This window comes from Stegostoma tigrinum, chromosome 2 (genome assembly GCF_030684315.1).
Source record: "Stegostoma tigrinum isolate sSteTig4 chromosome 2, sSteTig4.hap1, whole genome shotgun sequence".
Classification (NCBI taxonomy): Eukaryota; Metazoa; Chordata; class Chondrichthyes; order Orectolobiformes; family Stegostomatidae; genus Stegostoma; species Stegostoma tigrinum.
The window spans coordinates 103,387,972-103,406,884 of NC_081355.1; the positions used below are offsets into that span (position 1 = coordinate 103,387,972).

Sequence of the window (18,913 nt, forward strand, 5' to 3'; positions counted from 1 at the left end):
GCGACGAGAGAGAGCGCGAGAGAGAGAGAGCGCGAGAGAGAGAGAGCGCGAGAGAGAGAGAGAGCGCAGAGCGAGAGAGAGAGAGAGAGCGCGAGAGAGAGAGAGAGCGCGAGAGAGAGAGAGAGCGCGGAGAGAGAGAGAGAGCGCCGAGAGAGAGAGAGCGCGAGAGAGAGAGAGCGCGAGAGGAGAGAGCGCGAGAGAGAGAGAGAGCGCGAGAGAGAGAGAGAGCGCCGAGCGAGAGAGAGAGAGCGCGGAGAGAGAGAGAGAGCGCGAGAGAGAGAGAGAGCGAGGTGAGAGAGAGAGAGAGCGCGATAGAGAGAGATAGCGCGAGAGAGAGAGAGCGCGTCGGAGAGCGAGAGAGAGAGCGCGAGAGAGAGAGAGAGCGCGTGAGAGAGAGAGAGCGCGAGAGAGAGAGAGAGCGCGACGAGGAGAGAGAGCGCGAGAGAGAGAGAGAGCGCGACGAGGCCGAGAGAGAGAGCGCGAGAGAGAGAGAGAGCGCGAGAGAGAGAGAGCGCTGAGAGAGAGAGAGAGCGCGGAGCAGAGAGAGAGAGCGCGAGAGAGAGAGAGCGCGAGAGAGAGAGAGCGCGAGAGGAGAGAGAGCGCGAGAGAGAGAGAGCGCGAGAGAGAGAGAGCGAGACGAGAGAGAGAGAGCGCGAGAGAGAGAGAGCGCGAGAGAGGAGAGAGCGCGAGAGAGAGAGAGCGCGAGAGAGAGAGAGAGAGCGGGAGAGAGAGGGGTGGAGAGCGCGAGAGAGAGCGCGAGAGAGAGAGAGAGCGCGAGAGAGAGCGCGAGAGAGAGAGCCGCGCGAGAGAGAGAGCGAGAGAGAGAGAGAGCGCGCGAGAGAGAGAGCGCGCGAGAGAGAGAGCGCGCGAGAGAGAGAGCGCGCGAGAGAGAGAGCGCGCGAGAGAGAGAGCGCGCTGCGAAGAGAGACAGAGCGCGAGAGAGAGAGACAGAGCGCGAGAGAGAGAGAGAGCGCAGCGAGAGAGAGAGAGAGCGCGAGAGAGAGAGAGAGAGAGAGCGCGGCGAGAGAGAGAGAGAGAGAGAGCGCGAGAGAGAGAGAGAGAGCGAGCGCGAGAGAGAGAGAGAGAGAGAGCGCGAGAAGAGAGAGAGCGCGAGAGAGAGACGGGGAAACTGGGCCAACATCTGTTGTGGTGGATTGGGACGGAGTGGAGAAGTATGAAGGGAGAAGTATGAAAGAGATGACAGGGCAGGAGAAGGTAGGAGAGATTATTAAAGTCTCCAGCACAGACTCGAGTAGGTTCATGTGTTTGGAAAAGGTTAGCAAAAACACATGAAAGTGAGAAGATGGAGGGTTAATCAGGACTGAAGGTGTTATATCTGAATGCATGCGGTATAAAGAAAAAAAGGTAAATGAGCTTGTGGGGCAGACCAAAATCAGTACGTATGATGCGATAGGCATCACGGAGACGTGGCTGCAAGACAATCACGACTGGGAGCTGAATATCCAAGGATATATATCCTATCGAAAAGATAGGCAGGTGGGCGAAGGGGTGGGGTTGCCTTATTCGTGAGAAATGTAATTAAAATCAATAGGAAGAAACAAAGTAGGGTCAGATGGTGTAGAATCTGTGATGATAGAATTGAGGAACCACAAAGGTTAAAAAAAAATTGTTGGGGTTGTGTACAGGCCTCCAAACAGTAGTCAGGAGCTTGGGCACAAGATACACCAGGAGATAGGAACAATCTGCAGGAAAGGCAAAGACCCAGTGATCATGGGGGATTTCAATATGCAGGTAGACTAGGAAAATCATGTTGGTAGTGGATTCTGGAATATCTATGAGATGGCTTTTTGGAGCAGCTCGAGGTGGAGCCCACGAGGGAACAGGCAATACTGGATATGGTGTTGAGCAATGAGGCAGATTTTATAAGGGAGCCTAAAGTAAAAGAACCCTTAGGAGGCAGTGATCATAAGATGATAGAATTCACTCTGCAATTTGAGAGGGAGAAGACAGAATCAGAGGTAATGGTATTACAGCTGAATAAAGGCGACTACAGTGGTATGAGACAGGAGCTGAGCAGAACTGACTCGAAGAGGGGCCTAGCGGGAAGATATTGGAACAGCAATGGCAGATGTTTCTAGAGTAATTCAGGAGATGCAAGAATTCATCCCTTGGAAAAGAAGCTTGGTACAGGCAGGATAAGGTAACCATGGCTGACTACAATCAGGGATAGCATAAAAGCAAAGGAGAAAGCATATATATGGGGAAGGGCAGTGGGAAACCAGAGGACTGGGAAGCTTACAAAGACCAACAGAGGGCAACAAGAAGAAATAAGAAGGGAGAGGTTTAATTACAAGGGCAAGCTAGCAGTAATGTAAAGGAAGACTCTAAGAGTTTCTTTAAAAGGGCAAAAGGGAAGCAAAAGTAGACATTGAACCACTGGAAAATGACAGTAGAGAGATAGTAGTGGGGAACAAGGAAATGGCTGAGGAACTGAATAATTACCTTGCATCAGTCTCAGAATAGAAGACACGAGTAATATCCCAAAAATTGAAGAGAGTCTGAGGGCAGAGCTGAGTATGGTCGCCATCACCAAGCAAAAAGTGCCAGCAAAACTGATTGGCCTGAAGGTGCACAAATCACCTGGACTGGATGGGCTACACCCCAGAGTTTGCAAAGGAGACAGCTGAGGAGATAGTGGAAGCATTAGTGGTGATCTGTTGGGAAACACTAGAATCAGGGAGTGTCCCAGAGGACTGGAAAAATCACTACGGTGATACTCCTGTTTAAAATGGGAGTAAGGCAACAGATAGTAAATACAGTCCGATTAGCCGCAGTTGTGGTTAAGATTTGAGACTCCATTGTAAAGGATGAGATTTCTAACACTTGTAAAATAGGGCAAAATCAGCATGGTTTCATCAAGGGGAGGTCATGCCGGACAAATCTGCTAGGATTCTTGAGGAAGTAATGAGCACCATAGGCCAAGGACAGCCAAAGGTCTTTGATAAGGTGCCGCACAGGAGGCTGCCAAGTAAGACAAGGGCCCAAGGTGTTACAGGCAAGGTACTAGCATGGATAGAAGATTGGCTGTCTGGCAGAAAGCAGAGAATGTGGATAAAAGGACTTTCTCAGAATGGTAGCCAGTGACAAGTGGTTTTCCGCTAAGGTCAGTGATGGGACCACAACTCTTCACTTCATACATTAATGATCTAGATGAAGGAACTGTGGGCATTCTGGCTAAGTTTACAGACAATTCAAAAAGATAGGTGGAGGACAGGTCGTATTGAGCAGGTGGGAAGGCTGTACAAGGATTTGACAAAGAAGTGACAGATGGAATACAACATAGCAAAGTATGAGGTCACGCACTTTGGTAAGAAGAATAAAAGCATTAACTATTTTCTAAACAGGGAGAAAATTCAGAAGTCTGAAGTGCAGAGACTTTGGAGTTCTAATCCAGGATTCCTCAAGATAAACTTGCAGGTTGAGTCAGTAGTCAGGAAGGCAAATGCAAAGTTGGCATTTATTTTGACAGGACTTGGATATAAAAGCAGGGATGTACTACTGAGGCTTTAAGAGACTCTGGTCAGGCCACATTTGGAGTATTACGTGCAGTTTTGGGCCCCATATCTCAGGAAGAATGTGCTGACCCCGGAGCAGATTCAAGGAGGTTCATGAGAACAGTCCAGGAATGAAAGCTTAACATCGGAGGAAAATTTGAGGATGCTGGGGCTATACTCATTGGAGTTTAAAAGGATGAGGGGGGATCTAATTGAAACTTACAGAATATTGAATGGCTTGGACAGAGTCGATGTTGGGAAGATGCTTCCACTGGTAGGAGAGACTAGGACTCGAGGGCACAGCCTTAGAGTGAAGGAAGACCTTTTAGAGTGGACATAAGGAGAAATTTTTCAGCCAGAGAATGGTGAATCGATGGAATTCACTGCCACTGTGGAGGCCAGGTCATTGAGTACATTTAAAACTGAGATAAGACAGGTTCTTGATTATCAAGAAGATCAAGGGTTACGGGGAGAAAGCAAGAGAATGGGGTTGAGGAATTTATCAGCCATGAGCGAATGGCAGAACAGACTCGATGGGCCGAATATCCTAATTTTTACTATGTCTTGTGATCTTATGGAAGGGTCCTGACCCAAAATGTCGACTTTCCTGTTCTCCTATTCCTGCCTCCAACTCCACACTAGGCTAGGTATATGAGCAGTTTTATCCACAGAAAAGGCTGTAGACCCCAGACCAGGAGCCAATTAATAGGGTGTTAGGATGCTGAGCTTTGAGCTCATAACAGGTGGTGCCAATTAAAATGTCAAACAAGGGTCTAGGCCCAAGGCACAAAACATCAGCTTTTGTGCTCCTAAGATGCCACTTGGCCTGCTGTGTTCATCCAGCTCCACACTTTGTTATCTCGGATTCTCCAGCACCTGCAGTTCCCATTATCTGTGTCTTTGGGCAGAATTGCCCTGAACATACAAAGACAGAGCAGATTTATGTGGAATCCTCCCTCAGTGCTCCATTAAGTCAACATTATGTACATGCACTTTGTTTTTCAAAAGTACAAGCAGCTTCTTACACAGCTTAATAAAATGTGAGGCTGGATGAACACAGCAGGCCAAGCAGCATCTCAGGAGCACAAAAACTGACGTTTCGGGCCTAGACCCTTCATCAGAGAGGGGGATGGGGACAGGGAACTGGAATAAATAGGGAGAGAGGCGGAGGCGGACCGAAGATGGAGAGTAAAGAAGATAGGTGGAGAGAGTAAAGGTGGGGAGGTAGGGAGGGGTAGGTCAGTCCAGGGAAGACGGACAGGTCAAGGAGGTGGGATGAGGTAGTACATAAATGGGGGTGCGGCTTGGGGTGGGAGGAAGGGATGGGTGAGAGGAAGAACCGGTTAGGGAGGCAGAGACAGGTTGGACTGGTTTGGGGATGCAGTGGGTGGGGGAGAAGAGCTGGGCTGGTTGTGTGGTGCAATGGGGGGAGGGGACGAACTGGGCTGGTTTAGGGATGCAGTTGGGGAAGGGGAGATTTTGAAACTGGTGAAGTCCACATTGATACCATTAGGATGCAGGGTTCCCAGGCGGAATATGAGTTGCTGTTCCTGCAACCTTCAGGTGGCATCACTGTGGCACTGCAGGAGGCCCATGATGGACATGTCATCTAAAGAACGGGAGGGGGGAGTGGAAATGGTTTGCGACTGGGAGGTGCAGTTGTTTGTTGCGAATTGAGCGGAGGTGTTCTGCAAAGCGGTCTCCAAGCCTCCGCTTGGTTTCCCCAATGTAGAGGGAGCCACACCGGGTACAGTGGATGCAGTATACCACATTGGCAGATGTGCAGGTGAACCTCTGCTTAATGTGGAATGTCATCTTGGGGCCTGGATAGGGGTGAGGGAGGTGGTGTGGGGGCAAGTGTAGCATTTCCTGCGGTTGCAGGGAAAGTGCCGGGTGTGGTGGGGTTGGAGGGCAGTGTGGAGCGAACAAGGAGTCACGGAGAGAGTGGTCTCTCCGGAAAGCAGACAGGGGTGGGGATGGAAAAATGTCTTGGGTGGTGGGTCGGATTGTAAATGGCGGAAGTGTCGGAGGATGATGCGTTGTATCTGGAGTTGGTAGGGTGGTGTGTGAGAACGAGGGGGATCCTCTTCGGGCAGTTTGTGGCGGGGGCAGGGTGTGAGGGATGTGTTGCGGAAATACGGGAGACGTGGTCAAGGCGTTCTCGATCACTGTGGGGGGAAGTTGCAGTCCTTGAAGAACTTGGACATCTGGGATGTGCGGGAGTGGAATGCCTCATCCTGCGACCAGATGCGGCGGAGGCGGAGAATTGGGAATAGGAGATGGAATTTTTGCAGAGGGTGGGTGGGAGGAGGTGTATTCAGGTAGCTGTGGGGGTTGGTGGGCTTGAAATGGACATCAGTTACAAGCTGGTTGCCTGAGATGGAGACTGAGAGGTCAGGCAGGTGACGGATGTGCTGGAGATGGCCCAGGTGAACTGAAGGTTGGGGTGGAAGGTGTTGGTGAAGTGGATGAACTGTTCGAGCTCCTCTGGGAGCAAGAGGCGGTGCCGATACAGTCATCGATGTACCGGAGGAAGAGGTGGGGTTTGGGGCCTGTGTAGGTGCGGAAGAGGACTGTTCCACGTAATCTACAAAGAGGCAGGCATAGCTGGGGCCCATGCGGGTGCCCATGGCCACCCCCTTAGTCTGTAGGAAGTGGGAGGAGTCAAAAGAGAAGTTGTTGAGGGTGAGGACGAGTTCAGCTAGGCGGATGAGGGTGTCGGTGGAGGGGACTGGTCGGGCCTGCGGGACAGGAAGAAGCGGAGGGCCTTGCGGCCATCTGCATGCAGAATGCAGGTGTGTAGGGACTGGACGTCTCTTCCTCCAGTACATTGATGACTGTATCGCGCCGCCTCTTGCTCCCCAGAGGAGCTCGAACAGTTCATCCTCTTCACCAACACCTTCCACCCCAACCTTCAGTTCCCCTGGGCCATCTCCAGCACATCCCTCACCTTCCTGGACCTCTCAGTCTCCATCTCAGGCAACCAGCTTGTAACTGATGTCCATTTCAAGCCCACCGACTCCCACAGCTACCTGGAATACACCTCCTCCCACCCACCCTCCTGCAAAAATTCCATCCCCTATTCCCAATTCCTCCGCCTCCGCTCCCACGATAAGACATTCCACTCCCGCACATCCCAGATGTCAAGTTCTTCAAGGACCGCAACTTTCCCCCACAGTGATCAAGAACGCCCTCGACCACGTCTCCCGTATTTCCCGCAACACATCCCTCACACCCTGCCCCCGCCACAACCGCCCAAAGAGGATCCCCCTCGTTCTCACACACCACTCTACCAACCTCCGGATACAACGCATCATCCTCCGACACTTCCGCCATTTACAATCCGACCCACCACCCAAGACATTTTTCCATCCCCACCCGTCTGCTTTCCGGAGAGACCACTCTCTCCGTGACTCCCTTGTTTGCTCCACACTGCCCTCCAACCCCACCCCATCCGGCACCTTCCCCTGCAACCGCAGGAAATGCTACACTTGCCCCCACACCTCCTCCCTCACCCCTATCCCAGGCCCCAAGATGACATTCCACATTAAGCAGAGGTTCACCTGCACATCTGCCAATGTGGTATACTGCATCCACTGTACCCGGTGCGGCTTCCTCTACATTGGGGAAACCAAGCGGAGGCTTGGAGACCGCTTTGCAGAACGCCTCCGCTCAGTTCGCAACAAACAACTGCACCTCTCAGTCGCAAACCATTTCCACTCTCCCTCCCATTCTTTAGATGACATGTCCATCATGGGCCTCCTGCAGTGCCACAATGATGCCACCCGAAGGTTGCAGGAACAGCAACTCATATTCCGCCTGGGAACCCTGCATCCTAATGGTGTCAATGTGGACTTCACCAATTTCAAAATCTCCCCTTCCCCAACTGCATCCCTAAACCAGCCCAGTTCGTCCCCTGGCCCCACTGCACCACACAACCAGCCCAGCTCTTCCCCCCCACCCCCACCCCCCCCCACCCACTGCATCCCAAAACCAGTCCAACCTGTCTCTGCCTCCCTAACCGGTTCTTCCTCTCACCCATCCCTTCCTCCCACCCCAAGCCGCACCCCCATCTACCTACTAACCTCATCCCACCTCCTTGACCTGTCCGTCTTCCCTGGACTGACCTACCCCTCCCTACCTATACTCTCTCCACCTATCTTCTTTATTCTCCATCTTCGGTCCGCCTCCCCCTCTCTCCCTATTTATTCCAGTTCCCTCTCCCCATCCCCCTTTCTGATGAAGGGTCTAGGCCCGAAACGTCAGCTTTTGTGCTCCTGAGATGCTGCTGTGTTCATCCAGCCTCACATTTTATTATCTTGGAATTCTCCAGCATCTGCAGTTCCCGTTATCTCTTCTTACACAGCTTCATTGGTTTAAAGCGGTATATTTAACTTTTTAGTTCTCCAGTCTAAAAATGGGAGAAGCAATACTTAATGTCCATTTAGGCAACAGGAGTTGGACATCATTGAGGCTCAGGCTAATAAGTGGCAAGTGAAATTCATGTCATATGAGTGTCAGGCAATGATCATCTCCAATTAGAAAATCTAATCCTAGTACCATAACATTCAATGACATTATCACCACTGAATACCTTGCTAACAAGATTTTAGATATTACCACGGACTAGCCACATAAACGATGCAGTTGCAAAGAGCAAGTCAGAGGCTGGAAAATCTGCAAGTAATTCACCCTCTGCTCCCCCAATGCCTGTCCACCATCTAGCAAACAGGTCAGGAACATGACAGAATACTCTACCCACTTCCTTGGATGGCTTCACTTCAACACCACAAGCAGCTCAACACAATAAAGTAGCCTGCTTGTCTGTCATTTTACCTAACAGCTTCAACGTTCACTCCGTCCATGACCAGATTACAAGATGCAATGCAGCAACTCAAACGTCTTCAATAATACCTTCTAAACACACCATCTCTATTTAACGGAAGGATAAGGGCAGGTGCATGGGTACACCCGTATCTGCAAGTTCACCTCCAAGCCAAATTGTTCTGACTTCTTTTCCTTCAGACCAACTACATGACAATGGAGTGCAGAGGCTCAAAAATAAATGTTGGCCTTGGTAGTGGAGCACACATTTCATGAAATAAATAGAGCAGCTCTATTGGAAGCTGAAGGTTCAAACTCAGCCCGATGTTATTTTATACCATTATTTTTGTGTCCACAAAAGGCCAATCTGATACATACTTACACGAAAATCAAACATTGAAAGTGCACACAATCACTCAAGAATTTGGAATGGAGTTTTAATAAAAGGTTGCTTACTCAGGCACTTACACAGCCCTTTTCACGACCACTAAATGACAAAGCACTTTACAGCCGACGTCATCATTCCAATGTAGGAAATACGGGAGTTATTTTACACTCACCCAGTTCCACAAATAATGTGTTAATGACCAGACAATCTGTTTTGTAATGTTGATCAAAGGATGAACAGTGGCCATGGGAAGTGTGTCACGGGTTATCTTAAATTCATCTTGACATGGCCGTGGTTAAATGGCTCATCCATGAAACAATCCCTCGTTCAGCACTGCACTGGAGTGTCAGTATTGATTTTTATGCTCAAGTCCTACAGCAGGGACAATCTGAAGGTACTTTTAATTATATTCAGTGCATGACCAATGGCATTCACAGTTTTAGTCTGAGCTATGAAACAGCAACAAGACTGAAGTGGGTTGTAGCGATCATAAGATATTATTTCCGGCCAAGTTAAACAAAGCTTTGTGTGGCAGCAGGGTCAATGTTTAGAAGTTCTGGTCCCAGATTGGATTCACTATCAGGTGGACAGTGGAGAAAGGTTCAAAGTCACTCAAGTAAACAAGGCAAAGAAACCAACAGATAAGAACTAAATCAGTGTAAAAAGTAACTGAGTTTTGGAATTCATAATCTAAAGCCAAAGACTTCGCAGAGCAACCAGGTCTTTGAAAATAGCTGAATCTGCAAGAAAATGATCCCTGTCCTGCGGCCAGGTCATTCTCAATGAGATCATTTCAAATTAATGTACAGCAAAATATTTCAAATGTTGAATTTCATTTTTAAAAGCCCTACTCTGTCATAATAAAAATATCTGATGGATACTTCACTTGATCTCTGCACTTGCATACATTTATCTGACGCCACTTGGAGGCAGTGTTTGAAGATCATTGCCCTTAATATAACTCTTGTTCATTCAAATGTACTAAAATTGATCGCTTAACAGAACACTTGTAACAAACTTGAGGTACTGTTAAAGAGCAAATAAAAAAAACCTTCTGTTGCAGCTGAAAACAACACAAAGTCAGTTTTTGCCGGTGACTATAATAGAAACTTGTACATTAACTCCACCATTACTCGAAGAGGATTGAAAAGCAGTTACCATCAAAAATAAGCACTTTTTAAAAAGGTCTAAATATTTTACTTAAAACAAGTATAAACTACTGTAACATGCAGTCTGATGTTCTAGATGTAAACCCACTTTTACATTTATTTTGAACTTTATTACATGATGCTTGGTTGAAATCAGCACACTTCATTACAATGTGGAGGACTTAGACGGGCAAGGTCAAAAACTTTCCTGATGAACGGAAAATGCTCCAAAAATCTTGAAATTGCAAATAAAAACCTGTTGGACTATAACCTGGTAGCATCTGGTTTCTTACAAACAGCTGACAGTAAGAATAGCAAACCCTTCAAGACAGAGGCAGGGATTGTCAGGATCAAGACGGCACACTGACGCACTTCATCCTAATCAAGAATTCAAATGATAGTGTTCATCACTTTTAAGTAGAGCAATTTATATATATATATAGCTAAAACTCCACTTACATGAATCTTGCTGCTTCCTGATTGCAGGTCCTATCTTCAATTTCTTCCCTTTGAAGCTGATCTGTGACTAAAAAAAAACCAATCACCCAATAATTCCACTGCACTATGAAACATGGTATTGAAGAATGAATGATCTATTCTGTTGATCTGTCTTGATTTGCATTCAATAAAATATCACATTAATCAAATTTTAGTTCGTACAATAAAATTTGAAGTTTTGCCTTGTTAACCATCACCATGATTATACAGATAAAAGAAAACCAAACAGTCCAAGATTTTAAACTAGTGCAAGTAGCTGCCAGAATGCTTGTAAGCATCTGCATAAAATACCATTTCTAGAAAGTCTAATGAGCTTCAAGCTTGGTCTCTTGTAAGTTACGACAAAAACATTTTTTAATATTAGCTTTGTTAATATAACCTAAGGTGCATTCAAATGAGGCCCAACATATATGCACCAGACAAAAATTACAGGAAAATCATTCTTCAGTAGGCGCACTTAACTAAACAGGACTTTTCTAAATTATTTTTCATTTATGTGATGTGCTTCACTGGTTGGGCCAGCACGTGTCACCCTTCTCTGGTGATCCTTAGGAAGTAGTGGTAAGCTGCCTTCGTGAAGCACTTCAGTCCATGTGGTTTAGGTATTATCAAAATGGTGTTTGGAAGTAAATGCCAGGATATTCCGAGTACGTTTACAAGAATGATACCTGGATTTCAGTGGTTAACAAGATTTTAAGTTACCAGAAGAGATTATACAATTTAAGTCAGTTTTCTCTAGAATTTACAACATTAAGGGGTGACCTGATGAAAGACTTCAAGTTATTAACAGAACAGAAGATGATAGACTATTTCCGCTGGTTGGGGATACTAGAACAAAGGAGCACATTTGAAAATTAAGGCCAGACTGTTCAAGACAAAAGTTAGGAAGCACTTACACACACAAGTGGTGGTATGTCTTTGGAACTCCCTTTCACAAACAGCAGTGGATGCATAATAAAAAGTGAAATAACTGCGGATGCTGTAAACCAGGAACAAAAACAAAGTTGTTGGAAATGCTCAGCAGGTCTGGCAGCATTTGTGAAGAAAAACAAAGTTAACATTTCAGGTCCGGTGACCGAACCTCAGAACAGTTCTGAGGAAGGTTCACCGGATCAGAAACGCTCACTGTTTTTCCTCTTCACAGATGCTGCCACACCTACTGAGCTTACCCAGCAACTTTGTTTTTGTTCCCGATTCACAACATGCGCAGTTCTTTCAGTTTTATTTCCCCAAATAGTCAGAGGGAGATTGAGGAACAAATATATAGGGATCTCAGTTATATGTAAAAATGATGAGGTTGAAATAGGAGGTGATTTTAACTTCTCAAACACTGTCTGGGACTACCATAGCATTAAAGGCTTGGACAAAGAAGAATTTGTTAAATGCGTTCAGGAAAATTTTCTTCATCAATACAAATGTTCCTACCAGAAAAGGAGCAAACCTTAACGTTTTCCTGCTTAACAGGACAGGGCGAGTGACTGAAGTGGTAATAGGGAATACTTTGGGTCCATTGATTATAATATTTTGTTTTAAAACAGTTATAGAAAAGTATAAGCCTTTCATAAAAATTAAAATTAAAGTAAGGCAAAATCTAATGGTATGAGACAAGAACTTTCAAAAGTTGATGGAAGTAGACTGTTCACAGGTTAAGAGATGCCCAATAAATGGCAAGTTTAAAAATAACCAGGGTTCAGTCATTACGTTCCTGTTAGACTGAAAGGTAAGGATGGTAGGATTAATGAACACTGGGCGAATAGGATATTGAAGTTCTAATCAAGAATAAAAGAAAAATCATATATAGACAACTGGAATCAAATGAATCTCAAACAGTACAAAGTGTGTAGGGGCATTCTTAAGAGGATGATGCAAACGGCAAAGAGGGGACATGAGATAGCTTTGGCCAATAAGGTGAAGGATATTCCAAAGCTATTCTATAAGTACATTAAGAGCAAGTGAACAACTGGAGGGAGGGAGGGAGGGTGAGAGCGCGAGAGCGAGAGCGAGAGCGTGAGCGGGATCAGATTTAAGCATTTGGAGAGGCAAGGAACAATTATGGATGATTAGCTTGGTTGCGTTTGAGGGAAGTACAGCCCCACAAACTAGACTGAGTTTTTTTAAGGAAGTAACCAAAAAGATTAATGACGGCAGAGCAGGTGACATTGTTTACTTGGACTTTACTAAAGCATTTGACGAGGTTCCCAGTGGTAGACTAATTAGTAAAATTTCATCACATGGGATTCAGGATGAGCTTGCTAATTGGTTACAAAATTGGCTGAATGGCAGGAGAAAAAGTGATGGTGGTGGGTAGTTTTTTGGACTGAAGTCCTATGGCCAGTGGTGTTCCACAGAGATCAGTGCTGGGTCCATGTTCGTCTGTCATTTACGTAAATGACTTAAATAAGAACAAAGAAGACATGGTTGCTATGTTGACAGATGACACCAAAATTGGTGGTATATTGGGCAGTGAAGAAGATTACCTAAAATTAAAAAAAAAGAGATCTTGATCAATTGGGTCAGTGTTGTACAACAGAGACACCTGGGGATTCAATTACATAATTCTTTGGTTTGCATCACAAATAGATAAGGTGTTTAAGGCAGTATTTAGCATGCTTGCCTTCATTGCTCAGACCTTTGAGCATAGGAATTGGGATGTTTTGTTCAGGATGTAAAAGAACGTTGGTGAGGCTTCTTTGGGAGTACTTTGTCCAGTTCTGGTCATCCTGTTATAGGAAGAATACTATCAAGCTGGAGAGATTTCAGAAAATATTAACCAGGATGCTGCCAGGAGTGAAAGGTTCAAGTTATAAGGACAGACTAGCACATTTTCCATTGGAGCACTGGAGGTTGACGTGAGACCTTAGAGGTTCATACCATCAAGAGAAGTATAGATAAGGTTAATGGCAGATGTCTTTTTCCCTAGGGTAAAGGATTTTGAGACTGGGGGCAAATCTTTTAAGAGAAAGATTTTAAAAAGATGAGGAACTTTTTTAAAAAATACAGAGTGGTTCTTGTGTGGAACGATCTTCCAGAGAAAGTGGTAGATGTGGGTACAGTTACAACATTTAAAAGACATTTGGTCAACTACACAAATAGGAAAAGTTTGGAGGGATAGAGACCAAACACAGACAAATGGGACGAGTTTGGTTTGGGAACATGGTTGGTGTGGACTTGTTGGACCAAAGAGGGTGTTTCTATGCTGCATAACTATATGACCCTATATAAATTGGTCAGAGGCTAGGAACGCTGCAACAAGTAACTCGCCTCCTGATTTCCAAAGTCTGTCCACCACGTCATAATGGTGTTTGAAAACTCCCCACTTACCTGAATGATTGTAGCTAAAATAAACAAGAGCAGCAACATATTCCAGGATAAAGAAACCCGGTGATCGACACTACATTTTCAACATAATCCCTAACAATGACGTCACTAATTTTCCCCATCTCATTACATAAGACCAGATCTAGGATAGCTTCCTCCCTCATTGGTTCCATTATGTACTGTTTAAGAAAGCTATCGTGGATACATTCAATGAACTCCTCTTCAAGGGAGGCCTGGATTTACAATCAACATGTGATCAAAATTCCCTACAATAATCGGCACACCTATTTTACAGGCATTAGCTATTTTCTTTTGCCTGTTTCTATGTCATATTATTTGGTGGCCTACAGACTATACCCACCAGTGACTTTTTCTTAGAATTTCTAATTTCCACTCAAATGGATTTATTCTCTATGGAACCGACACCATCTCTCACTACAACCCTGATGTCATCCTTAAATATCAGAGCAACACCAACTCCCTTACTTTCCTGTCTGTCCTTCTGAATAGTATGATACCCCCAATATTTAAATTCCATTCATGATCATCTGCAACCATGTCTCTGTAATGGCTATTAAATCATACTCATGTGACAATTTGTGCCATTAACTTATCTACCTTGTTTTGAATGCTACAGGTTACGAATCCTCTCGGAAGGCGCGATCACAGTATGGTTGAATTTAGAATACAGATGGAAAGTGAGAAAATAAAATCCAATATCAGGGTCCTGTGCTTAAACAAAGGAGGCTACAATAGGATGAGGGAGGAGTTGGCTAAAATAGACTGGAACCAAAGATTCTCTGGTGGGACAGTTGCAGAACAGTGGAGGACTTCGAAGGCAATTTTTCAAAGTGCTCAGCAAAAGTATATACCAATGAAAATGAAGGAATGTCCAAAAAGGGGTAATCAGGCATGGATGTCTAAGGAAATAGGGAAGGTTATCAAATTGCAAGAGAAGGTATACAAAGTTGCAAAGGCCAGTGGGAAACTATAAGATTGGCAAACTTGAAAGGTCAGCTGAAACCACAACGGCTATCAAGATAGATTATGAGACTAAGCTAGCTCAGAACAAAAAGACAGATAGCAAAGGTTTCTATAAATATATAAAACAAAAGTGGCTAAGCTAAACATTGGTCCTTTAGAAGATGAGAAGGGCAATTTAATAATGGGAAATGAGGAAATAGCCGAGGCATTGAACAGGTATTTTGTTGGTCTTCATGGCGGACACAAATAACTTGCCATCATTTGATGACAAAGAGCCTAAGGTAGGTGAGGACCTTGATGTGATCAAAGAGGCAGTGTTGGGCAAGCTAATGGAGCTAAAGATAGACAAGTCTCCTGGCCCTGATGGACTGCATCTCAGGGTACAAAAAGAAATGGCTGGAGTAATAGCAAATGCACTCGTAATTTCCCAAAATTTGCTGGACTCTGAGGCAGTTCCAGCAGATTGGAAGACAGCCTATGTGAAGCCACTATTCAAAAAAGGAGACAAACATGAGAAGGGGAATTATAGGCCAGTTAGCTTCACTTCTGTAGTGGGAAAAAGGTTTGAATCTATCATCAAGGAAGAAAATAGTAAGACATCTAGTCAGAAATTGTCCCATTGGGTAGAGGCAGTATGGATTCATGAAAGGCAGGTCATGCTTGACTAATTTCCTGGAATTCTATGAAGACGTTACAAGCATAGTGGGCAACGGGATCCAGTAGATGTGGCATATCTGGATTTCCAAGAGGCATCTGACAAGGTGCCACACCGAAGGCTGCTGCATAAGTTAAAGGTGCACGGCATTACAGGCAGTGTATTGGCATGGACTGAGGATTGGTTAACTAACAGGTAGCAAAGAGTGGGAATAAATGAATGCTTTTCTGGTTGGCAAACAGTGTGGTGTGCCTCAGGGATCAGTGTTGGGGCTGCAATTGTTTACAATTTACACAGTTGATTTGGAGTTGGACACCATGTGTAGTGGGTCAAAGTTTGCAGATAACAAGCAGCTGAACGGTAGAGCAAAATGTGCAGAGGACTCAAAGTTTGCAGAGGGAATAGATATTTAAGTGAGTGGGCAAAGGTCTGGCAGATGGAATTCAACGTTGATAAATGTGAAGCCATCCACTTTGGTAGGAACAACAGTAAAAAGGACTATTATTTAAATGGTAAAAAAAATTGCAGCTTGCTGCTATGCAGAGGCACCTGGGTGTCCTTGTGCATGAATCACAGAAGGTTGGTTTGCAGGCGCAAGAGGTAATTAAGATGACAAATGAAATTTTGTCCTTCACTGCTACAGAGATTGAGTTTAAAAGCAGGGATGTTTTGTTGCAGCAATATAGGGTGCTGATATCTGGAGTAGTGTGCAGAGTTTTGGTCTCCTTACTTGAGGAAGGATGTCCTGGCATCGGAAGGGGTGCAGTGGAGTATTGCTCGGTTGATTCCAGAGTTGGGAGTGTTAGCTTATGAGGTCAGGCTGAACAGACTGGGATTACAGCGATTGGAATTTAGAAGCATGAAGTGGGTATCGTATAGAAACATAAGGAAGGATGGACAACTGCATGATTGCATGCCACATAGGAAGTGTTCAAAGCTATTTCATCACTTTGCAAAACTTTGTAATAGGTGTATGGCAAGTGCTAAGAACAGGAGAGTCTTCTGGTTAGACATGTTTGATGTAGAGTGGTGCCACAATCCATAGCTTTTAATGAACAGATAGCAAATTCCATACCTGCCACAACCTTCTGCACTACCCATTACATGTAATGGAAAGTAGCGAAGTATTAAGAATCAGCAGCAAGGATGAGCAAATATGTCAACGGACAGTTAAAGATTTTATTTTCAACGCTCACTGGCAAGGGCAGTTGTTTTACAAATTTTTAAGCAGTTGGCTATTTAAGTAATGTCACAGTTTAAAATATTAAACATCAGACATTTACATTTTATCTTAAATTTTAATCACCCCTACACTACAAGTTAAAGACTTTAACATGAAAACATCCATTTGACCTCAGCAGTTGAAATGACCTGAAGTTTGGGTTTTGCTCATGGATATGACCCTATCCCCTATCAGTGCCCTCACCACATTTTTCAATGTTTGCCAAGTCTCCACGCATTCACAGGAAGGCACACCCAAGAATGTGTAAATAACTAGAAGCCACACATAGAAACAGAAGTATGGGTACAAATTTTGAATGACTTTACTTTAAATCAAATGTCAACAGATAATCAACTAAAATAAAACATTGCAGATGCTGTGAATCTAAACTAAAAACAGAAAATGCACCTGCAGGAAATAGGTATAACAGGCTGGATTTTCATGGTTGAGGCATGGCTGGGAAAACAGGTTGAGTGGGTGGCCAGAGGCAACCCCCTCCATTTCCACTCTAGGCCACTGTCACATCAGGGGAATGGAGACAGAAATCTGGCTTTTTCTGAAGACGAAACTGACAGCATTTTGGGTTCAATATCACAGTTAGGGATGTTAATTTTCATGGATATAGAGATACATAGCAACGTGAGGGTGGGTGGGGGGGGGGGATGGTTTGGAGCCAGGATGAATTTAAGCAGTAACGTGAAGTGGTTCTGACTCCTTCACTTTTCATTAAGTCATACAAGTTGCATATGTTCATTAAAGTGAAAATGACAGAGCTGTTGCATCTTTTCTCATTGCTTTTGCATCTCAATTGTCTGCTGAGTTGGCAGTTATTAAAATCCTATTGACATGCCCTAGAATATCAATATACCTCTCCTAAGACTCAGCATCCTTTCTTCTCCTTTGCGAATACTGATGCGAAGTATTAGTTAAGGATCTCAGCCACTTCCTTCAGCTCCGCGCATAAATTCCCTCCCTTGACCTTGAACGGACCTACCCTTTCCCAGCTCTCCTCTTGCTCCTTTGTATGTGTAAAGCACCTTGGGATTTTCCTTGGCAAAAGACATTTCATGGTGCCGTTTAGCCCTAATCCCTTGTAAAGAGTTTTTTCCTGCTCTCTTTGTATTCTTCAAGGACTCTGTCTTCAGTTTCCTAAACCTTATGTATGCCTCTATCTTTCTGACTTGTCTCATCCTCTAAGGTTCCCTAACCTTGCCAGTCTTATCCTTCACTTTCTCAGAAACATGCTGGTCCACTGGCCTTTTAAATATTCCCACATGACAGATGTGTATTTAGTATCAACCAGCCAATCCATATTTCCTATATCCTGCCTGATATTGTGGTAGTCAGCTTGCCCCAATTTAATACTTGCACCCCAATTCTAGTCTTGTCCTTATACAAAAGGAACTTAAAACTTGCAGAATTATGTTGACTGTTCCTAAAACACCTCCACATTGAAACTTTCTTCACCTGGCTGGGCTCATTCCCCAAAACCTGACCTTGTATGGCCCCTTCCCCATTTTGGCTATACATTTGTTTATAAAAACCGCCCTGGACACAGCTAATAAATTCCTTCCCATCCAAGCCCCTAGCGCTAATTGAGACCCAGTCAATAAATAGCAAGTTAAAGTCAATCACAAAGACCAGTTTTTAGCTTCTTCCATAATCTGTCCACATATCCATTCCTCTATCATTTGTTGGGAGGTGTGTAGTACAATTCTGTCAAAGTAACCGCAACCTTCCTATTCCTGAGCTCTGCCCCACATGGCCTCACTGCATGAGCTGTCCAAAGTGTCCTCCCACAGCTGTGATATTCTCCCTTAACAGTAATAAAAACCACTCTCCCCTCACCCAACTTCGCCAATCCCCTCTTTTACAAGAAGTATCGAAATACCAGAACATAAAGCCACCAATCTTGTCCCTCTCTCAACTGAAGTGATTCCCCTTAGATTAGCCACTTAAAGTGGCAGGTCTGACTTCAAACCTACTAAAAACTGGGTCCCTGGAAGATCCCATCTCCTAGCAGCTTCAAAACAAATATGATCACAACAGGGGAACCTTCCATCTCCTAATCTTGCCTTCTGATGCAAAAACCTGGCCCAACATTTCAGGTCACAACCTTCCACTATGATGAATGAAATCAGCATTAATTCTGCAATTCAGAATGAAAATTCAGCTTACTGTCAGAGAAAAGTAAAATCAGAGAACTATCCATACTCAAAAGTTCAAGTTCTCACATTTTGGAGTAAAATACCAACAAGTACTATTAATGCTAAAATACAGACATCTTCACTCCATTATGTTAATATCCTGGATTTGAAGATGGCAAAACCTTAAACGTAATGAATAATTTAGGGCGATACA

At 44.7% G+C, this 18,913-nt stretch overlaps 1 protein-coding gene across 1 annotated transcript in view; it reads right to left on the reverse strand.

Moving 5' to 3' along the window:
- Nucleotides 1–18,913, reverse strand: part of dazl (deleted in azoospermia-like) — a 163,521-nt gene that overhangs the window by 86,103 nt on the left and 58,505 nt on the right. The window contains exon 5 of the mRNA XM_059641861.1: nucleotides 10,335–10,401. Coding sequence (XP_059497844.1) covers nucleotides 10,335–10,401 — 67 coding nt within the window. The remainder of the gene's footprint in view (nucleotides 1–10,334; nucleotides 10,402–18,913) is intronic.